This window comes from Myiozetetes cayanensis, unplaced genomic scaffold (genome assembly GCF_022539395.1).
Source record: "Myiozetetes cayanensis isolate MyiCay16 unplaced genomic scaffold, myiCay2020 scf9, whole genome shotgun sequence".
NCBI classification, from domain to species: Eukaryota; Metazoa; Chordata; class Aves; order Passeriformes; family Tyrannidae; genus Myiozetetes; species Myiozetetes cayanensis.
This window is the reverse complement of record NW_026088185.1, coordinates 7454091-7478352: the sequence shown is the minus strand read 5'-3', so window position 1 is coordinate 7478352 and position 24262 is coordinate 7454091. Positions and strand designations below refer to the sequence as shown.

The following is a 24262-nucleotide window of genomic DNA, read 5'->3' as shown; positions in this document are numbered from 1 at the left end:
AGATATTTCTGACTGATATTTCTGGGGCTTAACCACAGTGCCTCAGAGCAGTTTTGCAAAAAGAGATTGAGATGGATGGTCTTTAGTGCTTTTTTGTATTATACACTTCACAATCATCTTAATTAATGCTTCCTTAAATTGAGTTCATTTCTGTAAAAAATCTTGAAAAATGTCAAAAGATTCCTCACTGAATAGAATTTGAGGTATAGTGTCAGAGCCTTCATTACAGTGTATTTGTATATTGCAAATAAAACCTCCTTATAATAAGAGCATTCTGGTTACAAATGAATTTCTGTATATGTACTTTTCTCTATAATTTTTCTGACACATAAATATTGTTTTGTTTTATACAGCAACCCAAAGAAATGAAAACAAGCTCTGGAAGTAAAGGAAATGAGGTTTGTGCATTTATTTTGCATGTTGGTTTTGACTACTCTCACAAGTGTTTCAGATATGGTTTTATTTAAATCAGAGGGTTGTAAGATTTTGAAATATAGTCTATTCTTACCATAAGTACAGGACCCAATTATCATATGCTAGTATAAGTATGATGAGAACAGTTCAGAACAATTCATAGAAATTTTAATTTTATGCCTTAAATCTGTATATTTAAAGAGTTACAATAGAAGGTGATAAGTAGTAATCCGAATGTATGCATTCCTCTCTAAGGTCACCTTTGTGGTCATTCACATTTTGAGAAAAACCCAAGCTTTTAAAGTTTTTTGTTGAAATAATTTTTCCTATAGGGAACGGTTCTTTAAATATATGCTCCGTTGGCCAAGTTCACAGCTAAAGTAAGGGTGTGATTATTTTTTCATCAGAGGAGTTTGCTTGCCTCAGCCAGGACCAAAAGAGTACTTAGTTTACCAACACTCGTCCCAGCCCGGCTGTAGGTTCCCCTCTCGTGGTGACACCGTATATAGCAAGTCAGCCCTAACGAAAGGTATCACAACGGGTTACTCACTAGCAGAGGAGCATAAAATCCCTACATCCTTGCCTTGTGGAGAACAGAAGCCAAAAATATTAACTAAATTAATTAACATCGGCTCTAAGCCCAGCCCAGGACACCGTGCCCCTGCATTCACCTGTAGCACAGAGCCCTCCTTCCATGCCTGTGCTACTCTCCAGCATCCCTCACGTGCAGATCCTCTGCTTCTTCCCCTGCCCAGCTTCTCACCCCTTCCCCTTCCTCACCCCCTTCACAGCTCTATCCTACATCCATTTCAGCTCTGGTTTCTTACAAACTGTGATTCCCCTGAGTGCCCTAGATGTTACAGACAAAGGCAGAATCTCAGGCAAGAAAATTACTGCCTTCACCCATCCACCTTCTGCGCCTCTGGCAGGGGAGAAGGCAGGGTGTCCTCATCCAGCCACTGGAGGCAGTAGGCAGTGTGAGGAAAGGCAGGAATTCACACAAACTCCAGGGTGGCCATGGACCATCACCATAAATTTGGCATGGCTATTTAACAGCAAATATCTGCAAATATATCTGTGACTGAAGCAAGAGTCAAAAGCTTGCAGCCAATGAGTCAGTCTCTGCCAGTGCTACCAGAACAATTACTGTCTCCAAGGTAATTAAATCATAAGATGCTTCTATGAACACCGCCTATAAAGCTAAATAACCTTCACTGGTTTAATGCATTTCCACATCAGTGTAACTGAGGGTAAAGTTGAATTGGCAAGTTAAAAAAAAAAAAGTTAAAAAAAAAAAAGTTAAGTTAAAAAAAAAAATCACGCATATTAAAGCCCAAATAGCTGTAGTTACACAAACACAACAGTTACTTCAAGTAGTCTTTAAGTACTATGCAAAGGTGTGATCAGCATGGAGAATTTCACCAAAACCTAAAGCAGATGATACCTGTGCCCATTTCACCCAGTGTTTCTGAAGGGAGTAACTCACAACCAGATTAGCAAAACTGAAACTCAAGGTTTACCCCCCAGTTACTTTACAACTTACAAAGTCATTTACATCAAGACAAGCAAAGGCAAAAATATAGGTTAAAAAATGTTGGTGCTCTACTTTTGGTAGCATTTTACTCCCACTTTCACACACTCTGTGTGCCTTTAAAACAGTATAAAGCATAGGGCTGTGGAGAATTAGGACAGCTGAGCTGTGACCTGGTTCACTGCTGATTTCCTCAAACAGAGCTTCTCCTTGGTCCAGTCAGTCTGTGGAGTGATTATTACATGAACGTGGTTGGCCTGTACATGAACAGGTTTTGTTTACTAACAACAACTATAACAATTTTAAGACTTTATTATAGGATGAGTACACTAGAAGTGTAGTTAAATATAACTTGCCTCATTAAAAAATAAAAAAAAAGTGAAAGTTCTCTAATTTAGATTTGTCCTTTCGTGTAGATTTATCTTTTTGCACAGATGATTTTTCCAGGAGAAAAAATCAAGTTTCTGCAAAATTGTAATAGGATCGGGGGGAGGTGTAGGGGAAGAAGGGGAGTTTCATCAACCCTCTTCAACTTTGTGTCAGCAGGACAGGTTGAGCTGGATTGATTCTACCTGTACTAAAACATTTGAGCTCATTGAGATGGATGAGTATTCCATGTAAAAGCCTTCAGCCCTAAGCTGGATTTTCCCCTCTACAAGGCAGATTCATTATTCAGATGCCTGAGGATCTCCTATGGTCTCAATCCCTCATTTATTCAGTATCTTTTGTTGCAGTGGCCTGCACATGTCCTGGAGGAGATGCTCCATGGGAAAGATAAGGCCATGAGGCACTCTGTCAAGGAATAGTTCTATTTTGCATTGACTGAAAGCAGAGTATTTCAGTAAATGGAAGCATTTTGATTTGCAATTTCTTTTTTTTTTTTAAAGGAAACTCTGACAAAACAAACACATGATGGGTAGGGAAAGAACAACAACAAAGAAAAGAAGGACAAAAATAGTTTTATACTTGGAGTTCTGGGGATGGAAATGTATTTCGAAAGATCTGTTTCCTAAGGGGCAGAGATTTGGGCCTTTACAGAGCTATGCTGGTTTGTAATCAAAACAAACGCTCGTACTACAAACTTTAATCAACAGCGACACAGATTTTTTTCCCGTCCAAGGAAAGCTTGGGGGGTTTAATACCAGATTTACTTAGGATTAATGATTTAGACCTCTACTCCTTTAACTAGTATCATCTAAGTATACACAACAAACCTCTGTTCCCGGATGAAGGTCTACTTGTCCTTAAAGATGTGGCTTTTTGTTTTGTTTCTAGTTTGTTTCTCCTTGAAGTTTAATATCTCTGTTTAAAGTAGAATTGTCAATCAGTAAAGAACCTTTAGGAAAAGGAAAGCTGGAGACAATCTCTATCAGACACAGAAAATTATCTGTTAACTTTTTGTGTGTAAATCTGTGGTTAAAAAATACCATTTTAGAAAAAGTTAAAAGTTTAAAGGTATTACTTTAACAATATTAAGGGGTTTTTTTAGATGCTTTAGTGAAAAACTCTCAGACTTCTGGACTAATTTAACGTCAGAGTTTAACAAAAAAAATTATTTCCTTCACTTCCTTCTTTTCCTGTTGCACTGATATCTTTGATATGTGTTTTCTTTCCAAGTGTAATCTCAGCAGCTGGGTCACTGAAACAGTGTTAAAAGCCAACTGTGTACTCACAGCTCTATAACCTCCTTACTCCCTCAGGGCTCCCACATGGTGACCGAGGAACTGCACTCCATCAGCTTTGAAACACAGGTCTGCCTGTATGGATTGACTATAAATTTGGAAGTGAGTATTCTAGACAGATTTTCTGGGTCAAGAGTAAAAGGCACTTTCCAGCAGTTTGTAGAAGAACAACCATGCTGGGCCAGACCACAGGTCTGTCTATCCTAGATGTATCTCCAGAGGTAACCACAAGCAGATGCGAGACTTCCAGAACTTCTGGAAAAGAAGTGTAAGCTTTGGGAAGGAAGAGGGGGCTTAAAAAAAACCAAAAGCATTACACAACATTAACACTTTCCTCAGCAGCATTTACATACTGCATTCATTCTTTCCCCCAGACCAGCTCTTTGCCTGTGGTGATGATTTCCAACGTCAGCCAACTGCCCAATGCGTGGGCTTCTATTATTTGGTACAACCTGTCAACCAATGATCCTCAGGTAGGTCTTCAGTATTCAAGTACTGACTTTCTGCATTTTCACTTTTCTTTGGTTATCAAATACATTAATTATAAAAAATATGCATTTTCCTCTTAAACTGGCCTTATTTTCTTCATATACACCGTTATCAATATCATACTTTAATGCTGTTCTCTTTGTCTTTTGTTCCCTGCCTGGATATAAAACTAAACACAGCCTTAGCTTTCCTTTTTGTATGCTAGAGTAGTAGTTCTTAAACTAAGGAAAGGTGACAGCCCCTCTCCACATCTTCTCTACTTTGAATCTATCTCTTTTGAGTGCAGATGATCAAAACTAGACCTGTTACAAAATAATTCCACTAATACAATTCAAAACCATCAATGGGTAATCATATGGGTGGGTCTATAATGTACTTAAGTGCTGCTTTCCCTCACACATTTTATAGGGGTTTGTAATTTCTGCGGAGAAGATTATAAATGTTAAGTAGCAACTTCTAGTGGCTGTAACCCTGAGCCAAAGCAGAATCATTCTTTCTTCTCAGTCTCCATCTGTCTCAGCACATATTTTAAATTCAGTCACTGTACTTGCAGATTGTAGAATAGTGCTGTCAATAGCTGTCAGGCTTTCAGTTGGGGATTAGTGGCAGTCACATAGATGTTTGGAAGAGGGAAAGGGTCAGACAGTTTACCATGGAGAGGGCCTAAGAATGATGGCAGGCTGGACTGCATTATCACTCTGTGATACAGCAGAGTTTTTGCACAGTTTTCAGTATGTTCATTATGTGCACTGTCCAGAAACCAAGTGAAAAACTAAGATAAGCCAAATGATTCAATAACATCTCTGTATTGGTATGTAATGGTTTGAGGTTTCCATGTACCAAACACTAAAATATAGTGAGAACTTCTACATCTTTTGACAGAATTTAAGAATATTTTCATTATCTTTACACATGACACTACCAGAAGCATAGCAAGTATTTTATCATCAAAGATGCACACAAGGACTCTCACCCTACACCTCTGCTCGGGCACCCAAGGGAACTTTGCTGGTGGGAGGGCCCTCACATATTTGTCCCAATGTTTCCCACATGGACAGAGTTCACTTCTAACACTTTCAGATTCTGTTCAAGTACCTGCAGCCTCCTTTTACAGCCTGCAATGTATTTCATGGTTGCTAACTGTCTAAACAAAGCACTAATTCTGTTGCAGAATTTGTCTTTCTTCAACAACCCCCCTACTGCCACTTTAAGCCAGCTCTTAGAAGTCCTGAGCTGGCAATTTTCATCCTATGTCGGTCGTGGACTCAATTCTGAACAGCTCAACATGCTGGCAGAGAAACTCATGGGTAAGTGTGTATAAATACACAGCTTTTGTTTTCTTTTTGGCTCTTATATTTAGTAGTTACAAGTAATGACTAAGCCCTTGTCATGGTTTAACTCCAGCTGGTAACTAAGCCCCACACGGCCACTTACTCACCCACAGTGGGATGGGGAGAGAATTAGAAGAGTGAGAAAACTCAAGGGTCAAGGTAAAACAGTGTAACAGGTAAAGCAAAAGCCACACGTGAATGCAAGGCAAAACAAGGAATTAATTCACTACTTCCCATCAGTAGGCAGGTGTTCAGTCTGGAAATCAGGGCTGAATCCATCTCACATTAACAGTTACTTGGGAAGAGAGATACCATCACCCCAAACATCCCCTCCTTTCTCCTTATTCCCCCCAGTTTACTTGCTGAGCATGTCACCATATGCTGCAGAACATTCTTTTTGACCAGTTAGGATCAGCTGTCCCAGCTGTGTTCTCTCCTCACTTCTTGGCACTCCCAGCCTACTCACCGGTGGGGTGAGAAGCAGAACAGGCCATGGTTCTGTGTAAGCGCTGCTCAGCAAGCACTAAACCATCCCTGTATAACCAACACTGTTTCCAGCACAAATCCAAAACACATTAGCTTACTGTAAAGAAAACGAACTCTACCCCAGCCAAAACCAGCATGGCATGACCTCCAGTTCTAGAGCTGATGTCAAAAATGTCACAGTGACATTATTTTTTCTTTAAAGAAAAACAGGCGTCAGTTTATTCTTATCACAAAGTAATTCAACTTTTGAACTTCCAGGCTGTAAAGAGGGCATCAAAATCACACTGAATTGTGATGTTATTTTGCTTCCTGACCACGTAATTATCTCTTGCATCTGAAATCAAAAGGAAGTATATTTTTGCTTGCTTATGAGATTTGGTTTGGGGTTTGTTTCATTTTAAGTATCTGGCCTTGTGGGTCTATTTACTTCTACCAGCAACCTATCCTTCACTGGTGTCAGCACAGCAAACCTGTAACCTCAGCAAGATGAACTATTGAATACCCTGATCCAACTGTCACCCAGAAGAAAGAGGCCTGAGGGAAAGCTGAGAAATAACATTCAGACTAAAAACTGAAAATGAGCATGTAGTGTTGCAGGCATCAAGTCCCGAAGCACTTTAGGCAAATATTCCTTAAACTACTATTATCAGCTGCTTCAAAAGGATGCAGAAAAACTGATCTACAGGCCCTTAACATGCCCTTCTCCAAGTCCTGATGTACAGTACTTCCCACACACCGCACCCAACTATGCAGATATTGAGCTATATCTGTTTCAAAACTTCAGGAAGAATACATGCACAATTTGTCCTTTTTCTCATTTTTTCTTTCAGGACAAGTCAGTTACAGTGATTATCAACTATCCTGGGCAAAGTTCTGCAAGGTACAGTGCCAAAAGTAAAACTGGCCTCATATTTTTCCTAACACCCACAGGCGTGCCTAACTCTATCCAATGCACATATTAAAAATCAGTTGGTTTTATGTCAGGCTGACAGAGAGATGTTACTCAAAACTGTAGTTCAAATTGTCATTCTCACTTGAACAAACAAGCTTATTCTTGAGAAACTGAGATAGCTATGTCATACAGATGTTGGGTAACAACACTCTCACAACTCTCTTCTTGTGTGTGTTGGTTTTGTTTGTGTTTTGTGGTTGTTTTTTAACCATTAGGAACATCTGCCTGGAAAGTCTTTTACCTTTTGGGTTTGGCTTGAAGCCATCTTGGACTTAATTAAAAAGCACATTCTTCCTCTTTGGATTGATGGGTGAGCAACAAGGAAACTGCTGTATATTTACTGATCTCTCTCCACTTTGTCCTTTACTAATCACAGTTTTAGCTGTGCAGAAGAGAGTCTGCAATGAGTTTAACACTTCTGTCTCCCTTCTCCTATTTATACCTTCTGCCAAGTTTTGCCAAAAAGGAACAACACTGAATGTCTTAGAAACACAGGTTTAAATCTATTCTTCAGTTCTTTCTGTGCAGTCAAGTACTGTGGATAAATTTCATCAGGCTTCATAGTACTTTGAGCTCAATGACATTCTCCACATGTAAATCACATGAAGCTTTGGTCATAGTCTCAAGGCCTTATAAAGCTTTTATAATCAGGTTTTGAACAGCTATATAAAGTCTGGCCAAATCAAGGCTGGATAGAATTCTGGGCAACCTAGTCTGGTGAAAGGTGTCCCTGTCCACAACACACAGGTTGGAACTATATGACCTTTAAGGTCCCTTCCAGCCTCAGCCCTTCTATGATTCTATGCATTGCACAGATCAAAGTTTGTATTTTTTTCCAAAAGTAAATCCATGATTTCCTGTTACACCTCAGGTACATTATGGGATTTGTAAGCAAAGAGAAGGAACGAATTCTGCTCAAAGACAAGACACCGGGAACATTTTTATTAAGGTTTAGTGAGAGCAATCTGGGTGGAATTACCTTTACTTGGGTGGATCAACTAGAAAATGGTAAGTATAATTAAGAAAAAGGGGAAAAAAAAAATCCGCAACAACCAAAAAAAAACCCCAAAACACCAAACCAAAACCAACTCAAACTCTGCAATATACCTGTAATATGGGAATTAAGTTTTTTTCTGGTTCAAAATTAAAATTCATGTGTATTATGTCTAAGTATGGTTCTGGGCACAAAAATCATATTTTCTCAAACACATACCAAAACTCTGACAGTCTACCCCTCAGTTCTTTATATTAACTAAGCTCTTTACTGCAGGCTTTAAATTTGTTCCCACATGTGCAGAAATTATATATTGGAACACACTGACACTGGTAAGAGCAGGTAAAACCCATGCAAGTGTAAACTTCAAAGGAAAGGCAAAAATGTGTTCCAACTGCAGATGTTGATCTACTGATTATCAGCAGTTATGGTGCCTTTGTGTTTTTACAGGAGATGTAACATTTCATTCGGTGGAGCCCTACAACAAAGGTCGCTTATCTGCCCTGCCTTTTGCTGACATACTGCGTGATTACAAAGTTATTATGGCAGACAACGTTCCTGAAAACCCTCTGAAGTATCTGTACCCAGATATTCCCAAAGATAAGGCCTTTGGCAAACACTACAGCTGTCAGCCAAATGAAGGTTGGGCTCCACTTCTCTATTTACCCCTTTCCGCAAGGCAGCTGCAAAGTCAAGAGGCAATTTGAGGAATGTGGGGAGAAGAGGAAGAAAACAAATTAAGATGCCTCATTTAACAGTCACTTCAAAACAACTGTTTTAACACGTGCCTGTCATTTAGACAGCTTCATTTTGCAAATATGGTCTTAGAGGTCACAGTAGAGGTGATAACAACATTTAAAAGAAGCTAAGAAACAGATCTTAGGGTAGATAAAGACAAAAAAAGGTGGTTTTTTTTTCTGATGCATTACAAAATTCATTGCTCAGGTGTTCAAAGGCGAGGAAACTGAAAAGTCATTCTGCCTACTGTCTTCACAGTTATATTATACTGTTGAATGCTGCCTCTTTAATTTCAAGAAAATTCCGTATTCTCCAAACAGCTTGGAAGACCAACTTTAGTCCATTTCATTCAGCAGAACTAGGCAAAGGTCACTTATTTGCACTGCCTTTTGCAGATATACTGCACAATTACAAAGTTATTTTGGCAGACAATGTTCCTGAAAACCCCTGGCAATCGCACTGGAAAATGCAAAAAGGCTAGAAAAGAATGCTTCAAATACATTCAGGCCCATGCTCTCTTTGTCCAAGTCAGATAATTTTTAGATCGAACTCATTATCTCTCAAAAAAGCCCTCAAACCCATAATTTTTTAATAGATAGTACCTATTCTTCTCAACTTTCAGTATCAAAGGTTACAATTCCATTTGAACTCAAATTCCTACACAACTCAAAAATATTTGGAGGCTACAATTTCCCCCCACCCTTCATTTTAATTCAGTGGACTTTGCCTAGTGCTCCAATCCACTAAAATTTTGTGTATATGCTTAAGTTCATGCAAAAGACGTTGCTGAAGCTGTACCTGTAGAGATAGAGCTCCACACAAGCACTTGCAGAACTGAAATCTAGAGGCTCAGAGTAACAAGTTTACAGAGTTATTCCATATTTGCTTTTGAAGGCCTAACGAGATCTTTTATCAGTTGCGGTATCATATTCTGAGATGGTGATTCATATCAAGGTAGCACAGACAATTACGTGACTAAGACCCAAAGTCAAGGACTAATTTCAGGAATTCCCCTCACTTTTATGGCTGTTTACTTGTCTACAGTCCTTAAGGCAAATAATCTATTTCAAATAAATAATAAAATTACTAGATAATATTTAATTTCTCTAATATTTATTTTAGTCTCAAAGCCCTCAGATGGAGGAGTCAAAGGTTATGTTCCTTCTGTATTTATCCCAGTCTCCAAAATGTAAGTATCCTTACAGATGTATTATACTTCAACTGATATTTTTTAATTTACATCCCATTTCAGAATTTTCCCTGCCTCCCTTCCCCGAAGTATTTGAAAATAGTTTGGTATAGAACTACATAGTGTGTTTTTATTTGGCCAGGGACTGCTAAACATAAGAAAAGGAAATAAAGAACTTCACCTGTACAGTGCTTTTCCCATTTATGTGGCAAAACATTTGTAAAAATTGAATGCAGATTGTATGGCACTCTGATCTACTTATCTTTCACTGTCTCCTTTTTCTCTCCAGCAACTGATACTAGGGACAAGGGGAAAAAGGATAAACCTGACTCTATCTCCTACATTTTTAAGTGTATAGCGGTGTTGGCATGTGCTTACAGGGCCACCAGCAAGCTCAAGTACAGGCCTAACTAACTTAAAAAACATTGACCATGCTCCATTGATATGTATGAAGGTAGAGGGATTACTTATCTAAAATTATTTTTTTTATATTTTGTTTTTTTCTTGTTTTTTTTTTTTGTTAGCTTAAATGATCCTACAGAACCACACTCTCCATCAGATCTTCTTCCAATGTCTCCAAGCGTTTATGCTGTGCTGAGAGAACACCTGAGTCCCACAGCCATCGAAACTGCCGTAAGTTGTAAACTTTTCCACTCCTAAGTTAGTACTGAGCGAACAGGATACGCAGAGCGAGGTGCTGGTTACAAAAAGGCTGCTTGTACAATGATAAAAGAATCACAGCTCTTTCATCACTTGCTGTGTTACTCTGAAACAATGGTGCAGACGTTTCCTATTCTCAACAGCACAGGATCCTGCAAGTACCTTGGCAGCCCTGTGCTGCCTGGAACTGCCTGACACACTGGCCAAGGAACCCTGACTATCATAACACAAAGATCCCAGAGTTCTTGCACGAACAAAGGCTTTGCAAATAAAACTAATATTAACTAAGTATATAGAAAGATTGGGCAAATACTATTTGAACATCATCTTTAAAAAATTTCCTCCTTTACTCACTGACTAGAAATTTTGTTCTGAACCATCATGGCTTAGAGTTCTTAGAATTCTGATAGTTACCCAGCTGGGGATTTGCCCAACAGACTTCTCTCAGGAAATGCAGCAGTGGTTTAGGCTTTAGCAGCTTCAAAAGAAAATTTCCTTTTTTAATACTAGCTCTTAAGTTTTCTGAATGCTCAGTGATTTATGATCTTAAAATATAGTTATGTATTTAAAAGCCTGCCAACTCTGCATCATATGCACCTCTGTAAAACACTCCTCCTCACCCATAAACAGAACAAAACTAAACCAGAATCATGACTGTTGATGACTGGAAGCACAGTTAAGCTTTATATACAAATACATGAGTTCTTTAATATACATCAAGTTGATGATCAGTTCAGGAGCAAAAGGTCTTCTTTTTCTTCTTCACTTTTTTCTCTAATAGCACTTGTGACAAACTAGTTCTTCAGCTGAAAATGAAATAACCAGCCTGAATTAAAATTCTGGGTTCTAACCTACTACATCCAATCCAAGACATGGCCCCACTCATTTTTGTGTTGGTGTATACATATGAAAACTGTTCTGACCTTCTAAAACTGCACTTGTGAACTACCTAAGACTCTGCATTTCCCAAAGTTTTGGTAGTGTAACATATTTGGCTTCACTTTCGTTTAACATCAGCCTCCAAACATGTTTGGTTTCTTCTAGCACGCACAGTAAATCGCAAAAACAGCTCTGTTCCGAGCTTCAAAACAATGGCCATTGCCGTCTTTTAGGGTCTTCACCAAACAAAATGAATGTGTTTGGTGGCAAATGGAAGAGTTAAACATAATCATGTTGTGGTTTTTAAAAGTACTAGGACAAGTGGTTCGGTACTGCTAGATAGTAGGTGATATTTCTGTAACATCTTAGTAGAAAAGTTTTCAAATCCTGCCAGAAACTGCATGAGAAAAATAGTTTTAGAAGATTTTTAAAGAATTCCTTGCTTTTTCCATTCTATTTACTTTGCTAAATGGAAACAAGGAAAATATGGAGGATTTTTCTTTATCACTCCAAATTCACACAACAATCTACCCTGGTGAAGAGCTGGCTAAGTACAGTAAGCAGAAAATCTGCATTATTAAAGCAATACTTTTTCTCCAATGCCAATAAAAAAACCACTGTGTGAGATACAGAAAACAAAAGTGAAATCTGCAGCAGGACAAAATATCTTACAACTCAGTTGCAACTCTTTCCCATGCAGTGTTTTCTAATGAGCGCTCCTATATTCTGTGAAGAACTAGGAACAGGATCCTCAGATCCTTATCAGTTTGTGTTGCACTGTCTAAGTGACACTGTAGTTACTTTGAGCCAGAGACAGTTTTATCTGCAGTTACTTTTGAATGAACAGCTGCAAGTGCCATGAGATTAATCTTTTCCTTCTTTTTTTCTAGCTGAGTTCTCCTTACTCAACTGACTGAAGTTCATATGTTGGAAAAAATAGCAATCATGTGAACACTGGATGGGTTAAAGATGCCTTAATTTTTTTACAATCATCTTTGTACATCAACTTTTCCTGGAAACTATTATGTTATTCTTAGGCCTCTTTCTGTTATCAATCAACATGTAAATAAGGAATTTTCTCCCTAGGGATTCAAATAGCTTTCTGCAAGCCAGATTTGCTGTTCTCAGTGATAAAAGGCCAAATCCTTTCTTATTTGGAAGTCATTTGACTGCAGTGAGGTCCCAGCAGAGACAAATTTTACTTGCAGAATTAACTAACATTCATAGAATTGCTGTAAATATGAGGACAGAAGAACAAAATGTTCTGCTTCTGAAAACAGCACATAAAGATAACTGAAGATATTAATGTGTTTGGAGAAATTAGGACTTATTATGTTAAATACTTTTTGTTTAATCATAATCTTGCACACCACTGGTTTAGATTCTATTTCAAAGCAAAGATTCTCATTCCCCTGAGTTCAAGTGTCTCAGAGGTGTTTGGGACATTTTTCTCAAAAGAAGAAGAACCTTCAGCATAGATTTTTATCTGACACCACAGCAGAAGTTGCGGAAGACAGGTAAGCATGGCAGGGAGGAGAAGGGAGTTCCAGAAAGGAAGCAGACACAAAATTTGTGGTATCAAAAAGTCTGTCTCCATTTTGCCACTGGAAGACAGAGTTAGTGAAACTTTTCCCCCTCACAGAGTAGTTGCAGGAGTAAATCTGTTTAGGCAAGGAGACTTCAGATAGTACAGCATGTACGATAAAAAAGCCTACAAATAAAAAAATCCTGATCAGATGCAGTTTGGATACTAACTGGTAAATGCCAAGTGGGAAGCACAGTTTTAAAAAACTGAAGAGCTGCAATTGCCAACCACTGGGAAAATTGTGCTGCGTGGCAGATTATTACGTGTCAGTCAGAGGCTCATTTAATAAACGGAATAACTAGCTTTTGTATAAATGGTAAATTGCCCTTCTAAAATACTCTTTTTTTTTTTTTTTTCAGGCACTGGTTTAGTGCTGGGTTTGGGTTGTTTGGTCTTATTGCTTTTTGTTTTTTTCTCTCAGTATTCTCCCTAAAATCTGTGTTAATAGAATAATAAAGAGGCAATTCCAAGGACACATATGCCGGCTCAATCAAGATTTAAGTCTTATCCACAGAGTACATGGTTAATGCATGCAAAGTTCTTACAACACAAGCCCTTGAACGTTTGCACCTTACTGTTTTCTTGAGTAGGTACAAATTACACATCTGAGATGAAAATGTAACCTCCTTGAATCAGTAAGACGTGCATTTTACTTTCATTTCTCCTTTTTTACTCACTCCTTTCACCCCTACTACTTATGTTAGTTGAAAGCAAGTGAACGGAAACAGAGTAACGAGCTATTTCTGTGAGACGTGGGAATAGATTTCAAAAAACCCAAACACATCTCTGTTCATTCACCTGAGTGACTTAAAGTGAGCTGCACATCAGAAGTCATTTTTCTCTCAGAAAGTATCATGTATAAATAATTTTACAAAACAACAAGAGCAATTCTGTATGTATTTTGGTAACATCTGTAACTTATATAACCAGCATGAATAAAACCAGATTTTGGCTTTAAGCTGCATACCTAGACCTCTGTGGAATTTAAGGCACACAAAAACAGTCTTGCTGCCTTTTTATTGATCTCAAGTCTGAACTACAAGCAGTAACACAGGTATCTAGAGCAGCAAACATAACTTCACCTTGCATCAGCTATTGCAGGCCTTTTTATGCTAACCTCTTCTCACAGTCTTAATACAAACTAAATGGGGGATGCCCTACATTTTTGATCTCATGAGAAGTACTGTACAAAGGGACCAGACATGACAGGTGAAGCAGTCTCCTCTCCCCTTCTTCCCTGCTCCCCAAGCAATGCAATCCCTCAAGACTCTCAGGTATTAACTTCAGCATGATATAACTGGCATTACTGAGCAGCACTATGGATCGAGTTTTCGCATTATGGTTTCTACTATTGCTCTAAAACAGATTTTGCAAGGAGTAGGTTTAACATGTCATTGAAAGGTGTATGACTTTAAATCATTTCACTGCCTTAAAGTAACATTGGAGTAACTTTCTGTAAGGTGAATATACATAGCCCAAGCCTACTTCCATTGAAAAAAGTGAGAATTTTGTCCTGACGCAACTACAGGTAAGAATAGAGTTCTCCAGTATAATGATGTTTAATAATAATGGCCAGTTTTCACGAGCGAGCGAGGGCCTCGCCGGTGGAGCACCTGGTGGTCTAGTGGTTAAGGGCACGGCGCTGTCACCGCCGAGACCCGGGTTCGATTCCCGGTCCGGGATACTCCCCGGGTAGATGGAGCTCGGTAGCCCTTAAAAAGGCAATCCATCCACGTCCTAAGGACCTCGCTGCCACCGTCCAAGCTCGCTTGGCCCCGGCAGATGAACCTTAGGATTAAAGGGTGGGCTCAGTTCCGCGCACACTGTGTCTCACCTAAAAAATCCAATGCGCAGGCTGGAAGGTGTAAAGACCTTCCCCGGATCTTCGCTCGCGAAAACTGGCCATAATGATGTGGAAGGGAGCAAACACACAAAGGGATGCCTCAGACACTACCAGAAGAAACAAAATATCCACTTTTAGGTACTTTTACTAACTGTGTTTATGTTTTCGCTAGGTTTTGCAGCAGCAAATTAAAAAATAACGTGGCTGCTCTATTCTTTGTGTCTTGGTGCATCACTATGACAATATCAATTAAAAATCTGGAAAAAAAGAGTGAAAACTGTCAGTTACCTTCTGCTACCGCTTTTATTTACAGCCCTGTTTATATATCCCGTGCTCCACAGCGTTTTATGCCACAAAGTTTACCAAACAGACCTTCTAATTCCTTGTTTCTTTCACGGAGTAACAACTTGAGTAACTACTCCATCTGAGGAAGGGGCGGGGACACAAAGGATACCGAAACAGATCCAAAGTACCCTGGAGACCCTGGATTTTATTATCCCGGTCTTTGCTGACACTTCACAAAGGAGACAAAACCCGCCCCAGACCCTGTGTGCCCAAAGCGGCAGCAACAGAGCCGCTATTCCTGTTCGCTGTTCTATTCCTAGTGAACAGGACCTGCAAGAAAAGCGGGATAAGGGAAAGGGACGCTCAGCCGCCCGAAGCGGCGTTCTCGGGCGTAATGCGGGTCGCAGCGCACGGACCGACAACAGCGGCTGTGTGCACGCCCGCCCTCAGCCCCGGCTGCCCTTCCTCCCTCTCCCCAGGACGGCCCGTTTCGGTTTCGCTTTCCCTTCCCCTCAGCCGGGGCCGCTCCAGCGACTTTCCCAGAAATCACGTGGAGCGGCTGTTCCCGCGGCGAGTCGTCCCCTCCCGCCGCCGCGCCTGCGCACTGCGCGTCCCGGGGCGTCCCGAGGCAGCCGGAGCCGGTCTGGGCGCTGGGAAGGGCTCCGGGAGCAGCGGGACCCGCAGGTGAGGGGGGCTGCCTTCGGGCCTCGAGGGGCGGTGCGGCGAATGCCCGCGGCAGCTGGAGCTGTCGCTCCTTCAGACTGCACCCCCTGCCTTTGGCTCGACCACCGAGCTTCGCGCGTCGGTGCCTTCCCTCCCGTGGCAGCGGGAGCCGTCTCCTAACGGTGTTCATTCCTGACAGGGACACCCGTCAGGGCATCCACCCGCCTCCCGGGCGGCAGCGCTGCTCTTCCATCACCGCGTGCATCTGCTCGCTCCCAGATCCTGCTCCCTGAACGCCTTTTGGCTCCTTCCTGACAGCTGCACCTGCTCCTCTCCAGACTCCTAACGCCGCCTGCTCGGGACCCCTCAGGAGCGCTCCCCGTGCCCGGCTCGGTGCTCTCTCCCTGGTTCCTGCTCTTCGTGCCGTGGCCGCATCGCCGGGCAGCCTCTGCCCAACAGGTGCGGTACTCAGGGGTACCCCAGGGGCGGGGAAGACACGGGGAGAGAGCGCTGTCCTTCCCCCCGGGAGCCGTGCGAGGTGCCGGCGGCAGGACGGGCTGCCCGCCGCCCTTTGCTCCCGAACTGCGCCGCGTGGTCCGGCCGAGATTCCCCGGGAATGACAGCAAAGCAGGTAGAGGGTGGCCGGGAGGGAGCCCTGGGGTGCATCGGGAAGACTGTGTCCGGCGGGTCGAGTGTGGTGATTCTCACCCCCGCCCTCTATTCAGCCCTAGTGAGGCACATCTGGAGCCCTGTGTCCAGCTCGGGGCTCCTCGGTACTAGAAAGATAAGGAGCTACTGGAGAAGGTCCAGTGGAGGCCACAAAGATGATGAAGGGTGTGGAGCATCCCTCTTACGAGGAGAGACTATAGGAGCTGGCCCTGTTAAGTCTAGAGAAGGGAAAACTGAGAGGGGATCTCATTAAATATCTCAAAGTTGGTTGCCAAGAGGATGGTGCCAGACTCTTATTGCTGGTGCCCAGCAACAGGATGAGGAGCAATGGCCATAAGTTAAAACAGAAGTTTTACTTCACCATGAGGAAGACCTTATTTACACTGAGGGTGGCAGAGCAATGGAACAGGCTGCTCAGGGAGCGTCTGGAGTCTCCTTCTCTGAGACATTCAGAAACCACCTGGACACCTTGTAGTGTCACCTGCTCCAGGTGACCTTGCCTTGGTAGGGGGATTGGACTGGATGATCTCCAGAGGTCTCTTATTTACCCCTAATAATTCTGTGATTCTCTGAGTCTGAGCTGAGCTGTGGAAAACACCCTCAAGCACAGTTGTTACGAGGCACACAGACCCACAGAGCTGCAAATCCATCACCCATTTAGGGGCTTCCAGCAGGGCTCCTTTTCTCCAGACACATCTGTGGGCTGTGATCATATTGCACTTCCCTTGAGTAGAACAAGAGGGGCTGCCTGTCCTACACCACCTCACTTGTCAGTTTGTCAGTGGCAGGCTGTGCCCTGTGCCCCACTGCGGGTGTCTCTGATGCCTTCTCTACGAAAAGGCGTTGACTTGCCCCTTTGATGTGTCCCTGCTTGCATCCCCAAGGGTCACATTTTTTGCCTTATTACATTGCTCTGTAACTACCTCCTTGAATGGTTCTCTGCCACTCGCAGGTACTTTCCCAGGCTGGTTGTTTTAAGACACAGGAAGATTGGAGTACATCTTCACTTAACCATTAGGGAAAGCAGCAGATGAACTTCATGAATTTAGGCAAATTCTTTCCTCAGCAATGTCGCATTTAACTGTTGGCTGTGGTGCAGCTACAGCACATTAAAATGCTGTGTTACCTGTAATCTGAATAGCATGCACATCAAAACCCTCAAAGCCTCACTTAAAACATAATAGCATTTTTAACTCTCATTTGCTTCTCACACATAGCATATGGCACTCAGCATCTGGGAGAACCAGCATACAAACACTAACAGATTTAGCAGGAAAGCACATAAAAGATAGTCCTTCACCCTGATGGTGCTCTGTTCTTTGGATAGGTCCTATCACCTTTGTTTTAAAGGTTGTGTATGTGAGTGGATTTGCATCTCACCATGCATGTTCTCAGCCTGTACTATTCCTTGGACATATCTTTATGTGCCATTTCCACTAGAACATGATAACCTGCAGCCTAATGAGAAGACTAACTGATTTGCTGCTAGAAACCAAATGTCACAATATAAAGCCACTCTGTCATAAAAGTGTTATGACTGAGAGAAGCCATGCTGTACAATATTAGTTCATTTAAGTACCTTGTATCTGCTGAACAGATTACTTGAATTTAGCCTGACAGTGTGGCCATGAGAACTAAAGCATATAGCAGAAAAAAACATCTTTCCAGTACTTCTCCATTTGAAGTGACCTGAGATCTAGTCCATTTTCAGAGGAGGTAAGTGGGGACACAAGCAGCAAGCGAAAATGAGTGCCTAGAGGGTTCTCTGATTTTTCACTCATGCTCTTAGTGATGAGGACTATCAACAGAAGGTGAAACTCCACATGCTGAATCTCAGTCATGCAGAGTACAAATTTCAAACACATACATCCTCATTCTCGTATTCCTGCTAAGCAAGAGAACAGTAATGCAAACCATGCCCTAAATGCCATGAAAAGGCATTCAGAGATAAAAAAACCAAAAAGCACATTTTCATGGGAAAAGGTGATTCCAGCTTGGAGTTATTTTTCAGGAAACAGTGCACTGTCTTAATTTGTAAATTCCATTTTTTTTTTAAATTTAAATAAGCAGCCCAAAAGAAATTGTATTGTGTTTTAAGGACTAGCATCTAGAACTGTTACAGCTGAAAATAAAATACTTTTGTTTGACGGAAACACTTTTCCTTCCTACTCCTCTTTCTGGTTTAACCCCAGCCAGCAACTGTGTGGAGCTACCTCACAGCTGCTCGCTCACTTCCCCCTCCTCCCTATGCAGTGGGATGGGGAGAGAATCAGAAGGGTAAAAGGGAGAAAACTTGTGGGTTGAGATAAAGACAGTTTAGCAGGTAAAGCAGAAGTTGTGTACAGAAGTGAAACAAACCAAGGAGTTAATTCACTGACTTCCATGTGCAGGAAGGTGTTCAGCCATTCCAGAAAAGCTGGGCTCCATCACTCCTAATGGTTACTTGGGAAGACAAACACCATCATGCAACGTGTACCTCCCTTCCTTCCTTCTTCTCCCAACTTTATATACTGAGCGTGATGCCATATGGTGTGAAATATCCCTGTGGTCAGCTGGTGTCAGCTGTCCAGCTGTGTCCTCTCCCAAATTCTTGTGCACCCCCAACCTCCTCACTGGTGGGCTGAGGAGCAGAAAAGGGCTTGACTGTGTGTAAGCACTGCTCAGCAATAACAAAAACATCCCTGTTTTACCAACACTCTTTCCAGCAGAAATCCAAAACACAGCACCACACTGGCTAATGTGAAAAAAATTAGCCTTATCCCAGCCAAAAGCAGCACATCCTCCAATTTTATCGATGTTCTTGAAAACTGATGTTATTTTTCACCAGCTCAGTCCAACTACTACTTAAACATTTACACTGTTTTTTTTGTCACCCCTTCCTCAGGATGACGACTCAGTGGTATCAGCTACAGCAACTCGATTCCAAGTTTTTGGAGCAAGTTCACCAGCTATACGATGACAGCTTTCCCATGGAGATCAGGCAGTACCTGGCACAGTGGCTGGAGAACCAGGATTGGTAAGCTTAGAAAAAAGCCTTTGGGTTGTGTGATAAGCAATGTTTTCATGCATGCAGTTACAGGCAGCAGCAGAATGCTGGTGAAGCAAGCTGTTTAGGTGAACTTTTGCTGGTAGGATGCATTGCTGTGTAGGTGCTGCAGCCTGTGTTCCTGCCCCTCTTCAGGGCTTTCTAGAGGGGCCTGACAGCTGGAGTAAAACTGTCCTAGAGCTCATATTGCTCTCATTTGGTCTAAAACAAAAGCACCTGTTTTAAGACCAATCAGTTTCTGTCTCAGTAGATCAGTCTCTCGCTGTTCAAAGACTTTGAACTTCTGACAAGATTTTTGTGGAGTGTCTTTGCTTTGAAGGGTAGTACACCATGCACATGCATCAGGTTCACTTTTAGATTCTTGATGTGCATGAAGTGAGCAAATGGATTTGCACACAATGTGGCAAGAATAATACAGAGAAAACCAACATTTCTGTATTGAGGAAAGTAAAGTCAAAGTTAAGAGAATGAAACTGGCTTACATTGGAAAGTAATTCGTACTGCTTGCATATTCTAGAACTGTAGTTGGGGATTAAAAATAAAGTACACCTGTGATGCATTTCTTGGATGCTGTATTGGAAGTGTATTTAACACAATGCCTTAAATTATTCTAGGGAACATGCAGCCAACAATGTATCTTTTGCTACGGTGTTGTTCCATGACCTGTTGTCACAGCTTGATGACCAGTTCAGTAGATTCTTGATAGAAAACAACTTTTTGCTGCAACACAACATAAGGAAAAGCAAACGTAATCTTCAGGTATGCCAAGTTGGATGCCTCTAAGCAAAGTACGCTGCCACGAGTGATTTTCACAGAGAATGTGTGAGAATTCTACTTTAAAGTCCACAATTCAAATGTCACTTAATTGGCTACAGTTAGTTACAGTTTCTGAGAGCTCTAGGAAAAGGGAAGTTGCAGTTTGTAAGGTGTTCACTGCATGTATTTGGGGCACTTACTCCACCGCAGTTTCACTCAACCCACGCCCTCCCCATCCAGTTTCCTCAGTGTCCTAATAAGCTCCTGATGCAGAAGAAACACAGGGAAAGAAATCCTTCCCATGTAACTGCAGAACTGCAGTTAATAGTAAAGGATTTGTCCTTAGGCAGAACTCTGCATTGCACTGCACTGGCAAAGAAAAGGGCCAAAGCAGTTGGTAGTGAGTGCCAGTGCAGGACATATCCCTAGTGGACTTATTAATGTCATTAGTCAGTCCTCCACTCATCCCTGTAGGGCTCTATGCCAGAGGGTCTTCCTTCACCAGAGCCTGATTTCCACTCACTGAGCTTCTGCTTGCCACAGGTAGGTGACCAGGGGACTGTTTTCTGAGGAGAGAACATGACATGTATTTATACCACAGTAACTAGAGATCAGCAGTGACAGATCAGTTAGAAGGCTGGCACAGCTCAGTGACTCCCGGGGCAGCACCATTCTGAGCAGAGCAGGGCAGGGCAGTATCAATCCATAGCACGTCCCAGCTTTGTACACATGTAAAACAATAGGGTTGAATTTGCACCCAGCCTTGACCACATGTGGCAGCTGATATACCTTCTTTACATCACTGAGCAAGAACTGTACCTGCCAGGCTAGAACACTGCCCTTCAAAACCAGCAGCTGTATGTCAGAGGGTGGGAGGGCGGCTCTCGAGAGATGAGCTCTCTTTAGGACTGTAGGGGAGTATCTCACATGTCCCAGTAATATCTCTGCCCCTTGCCTGTTGTTTTGTCCCAGTCCCTTCTCATTGTATGCTAATGAACTAAAGTAGAAACTCGCTCTTAGAGCTGGTTGCAGCTGCCATACCCTGTAGTCTTGGAGCAGGCTATGACCACACAGTCACTCACTAATCTTTTTGCCAATCTGAAAGTTACTGAATGACAAGAAGTTATATGTATGAACTTAAACAATAGACTGTCTCTCATGCTAGGATAACTTCCAAGAAGACCCAATGCATATGGCAATGATCATCCAGCACTGTCTGAGAGAAGAGAGGAAAATACTCAACAGTGCCCAGCTGTCAAATGAGGTAACAGTCTTGAAGTGTCTGCTGCAGTTATATCTGCCCTTTCTTATTATTTGGGACAGGGGGAGTGGATGAAGACTGAAAGGGGAAACAGGCTGTACTCTCTCTGCCCAATAATATGTTTCTTAAAGACAGAAGAGTGAGCACTGATATGTACCAGCTGGAGAACACTGATATGCTCCAGCTGGACAGTATGGCTTGTTTCTGCTTTATGAAGCATTTGGAGGAGAAATGGCCTGGAAATAATTTTTATTCCTTGAGTGATGTAAAAGCTATGCTGTTTTTTTAATGCTTCTGTATGCTTAGTATAATGTAGCCTGATGTGTTCATTGGATTTTATTTCAATAATTAATGCTTATCTTATTTATAGAGCAAGATTTTAGCTTTGTTCTTCTGCATTTTATTCCTGAACTTACTCTGTATTAAGCAGCTAAGCTTGATGCTTTTCTGGACTGTCTGTTTGGGAAAATGAGGCATCATTCTCCTTCCCAGTTATCCCCAAATGTTTTTTTTATTTTTGGTGATTTGGGGTTTTTTGGGTTGTTGTGTTGGTGGGGTTTTTTTTGTTTGTTTGTTGTTTGGTTTTGTTTGTTTTGTGTTTTTGTTTATTTTTTTTCATTGAAGCCCTTTTCTTTCCTCTGAATCACAGAAGGCCATATTCTTCTCCTTCCTCATGCATTCTCCAACTAACATTTTTATTTTCCTTTGAAAGAACTCTTTTGCAATAAAGATTCTACAATTGGGAAAGGCATGCATAGATAGATGTGATCCACTTATGTAGAAATAAAATGATGACTGACTAAGAACATTAAGTTCTGATACTCACTTTCTGGCAAGTTTTTGAATGAGCATTGGTAGTGTGGGAGGAGCACTCAGGCATGGGGTCTACTTCAACAGTGTCCAAAACAACTCCTGTAAGAATGTGACTCTGACAGAGCCCTTGTAGCTACAGCTACAACAGCTCTTCAGTTCTGTCAGGTGACATAAAGCACTTGCTACTGCATTTCCAGTACGTGATACATTTGGGTCATCAGAAAGGGCAGTGGAAGTATAGAATGGTTTGGGTTGGAAGTGACTTTAGAGATCATTTCATTCCAACCCCCCTGCCACAGGCAGGGACACCTTGCTCAAAGCCTCATCCAACTTGGCCATCACTTCCATCCCTATTTAAGGTTGGCACTAGGTACAACACCATGCCCTGCCTCTGCTTTCTGGTGAGTACTCTCATTTCCCAAAGCTGAAAAGATAAAATACAAAACAAGCACAATAATAAGCATGATAAAAACCAAAGGAGAATCTCAAATGTCAGAGCATGCTAAGATTGCTGTAATAGTCTGACTTAAATCTAGGATGGGGTAAACCTTTGTCAGCTTACCAAAACAGATACTTTAGATGACCTCAGCTTAAGCTCAGGTGTTCATCAGAGCAGCGATGCAAATCTGACTGCCCTGCACTGGAGGAGCAGCAAGTTTCTAACACCACTAGTTCTGTTAATGAAAAATCCAGTCTTTCACATTACTGCAGCAGAGTGATGTCATGCAGTAAGCTTCCTGAAGCTTTCAAAGAAACTATACAGAGATGTAGAGTGTGCTTGAATACCCTGTAGGAAAACAACTGCATGCTAAGTTACCCCTTATGCCTGTACACAGACCTATATTGTTCTTGCTCTTAGCCCATTTTTCCCCACATCCTGTATGGATGAATCTAATACTTGATGTAAATGTCATCCAGGCTTCAGGGTGGTTGTTTTCTTGAACTACATTTAGGAGACACATGAAGCCAAGCAAACAGAAGAATGGATTTGTGTAGAGAAAAAACAGATACTGCTGTGATGATAAAAGTGCAGCATCACCACGCAACAGGCATTTTTAATCCTACCTTGTTTCTTGCAAATTCTCCTGATCTTGATTTTATACTACAAAACCTTAGTATGATTTACCAGAACAAGCCATGCTTCCTCAGGTTGTTTGCCAACAAAAACCACTAACCTACATTAACAAAAAAAGTATTTGCTGCCATGGGTCACTCTGGTTTAACTTCTGTTGTTGCCTTTTCTCCTCTCTCAGATGGAAGTGGGGGGCATACAGAACACTGTGATTGGGATGCTGGACAAACAGAAGGAGCTTGATACCCAAGTCAAGGCTGTGAAAACCAGCGTTTTAGTAAGTATAATTCAACTTTTCATAGTAGTGTTTGTTGATTCATAGATGTCTAAAAGCTTTCAGTACATAAGACATGAAAAAATGACAAAAATAAGGTAGTGGTTTGATTTTTAAGTCTAACCAGTGGTTGTCTGAAGACAAAAATTATTTGTCAGTAGCACCATAATACAGATTAGTATTTACTGGTTTACCCAAGTCAAATTTCTTAGGCCTAAATTTTTGCAACAAAAACATTTTGCCCACCTGAAATTCTAGCAACCAAGGAAAATCTCCTAAGTCATATACTGAGCGATTTGTTGTTAACTAGAAGAGGTACTTTTTTAACATATAGATGCTTGTTGTCTTAACAAATACAGTCACAACAGAAAGTTTTCTCCAAATATTACTTAAGAATTAGAAAGTTTAAAATGCTGTGTGCTGTTCTAAGTTCCACTGTAGCCTAGGTTCTCCTAAACTCTGTGAACTTACATGGCTAGACAAAGACATTTCTGTATTTTATAATGAACAGATTTCAGTTAGCTGAGACTAAAGAGGGAGAGTGAATAGAAGGTGATGAAGTTCAGGGATATTTCCTGTTAAGGAGTTCCAGGAAAAAGCATTGCTGCAGAACTGGACTTTGTGTCTTTAAAGGGCTGGTACCAGGCAGT

The 24262-nt window shown here is 41.4% G+C and overlaps 2 protein-coding genes across 3 annotated transcripts in view; both read left to right on the top strand.

Moving 5' to 3' along the window:
- STAT4 (signal transducer and activator of transcription 4) overlaps positions 1–14977 on the top strand; it is a 42509-nt gene extending 27532 nt beyond the window's left edge. The window contains exons 14-24 of the mRNA XM_050339888.1: positions 354–398; positions 3646–3729; positions 4002–4100; positions 5288–5423; positions 6764–6813; positions 7101–7195; positions 7757–7893; positions 8330–8521; positions 9740–9806; positions 10331–10439; positions 12236–14977. Of these exons, the coding sequence (XP_050195845.1) occupies positions 354–398; positions 3646–3729; positions 4002–4100; positions 5288–5423; positions 6764–6813; positions 7101–7195; positions 7757–7893; positions 8330–8521; positions 9740–9806; positions 10331–10439; positions 12236–12262 (1041 nt within the window). The 3' untranslated portion in view covers positions 12263–14977. The remainder of the gene's footprint in view (positions 1–353; positions 399–3645; positions 3730–4001; positions 4101–5287; positions 5424–6763; positions 6814–7100; positions 7196–7756; positions 7894–8329; positions 8522–9739; positions 9807–10330; positions 10440–12235) is intronic.
- Positions 14978–15660: 683 nt separating this feature from the next.
- Positions 15661–24262, top strand: part of STAT1 (signal transducer and activator of transcription 1) — a 28064-nt gene continuing 19462 nt past the window's right edge. Inside the window, exons 1-6 of one of the 2 annotated variants that reach the window (XM_050340562.1) lie at positions 15661–15742; positions 15921–16180; positions 19275–19406; positions 20051–20195; positions 21358–21456; positions 23520–23615. In XM_050340562.1, the coding sequence (XP_050196519.1) occupies positions 19276–19406; positions 20051–20195; positions 21358–21456; positions 23520–23615 (471 nt within the window). In that variant the 5' untranslated portion in view covers positions 15661–15742; positions 15921–16180; position 19275. The remainder of the gene's footprint in view (positions 15743–15920; positions 16181–19274; positions 19407–20050; positions 20196–21357; positions 21457–23519; positions 23616–24262) is intronic. The other variant, XM_050340563.1, reaches the window with a different exon arrangement.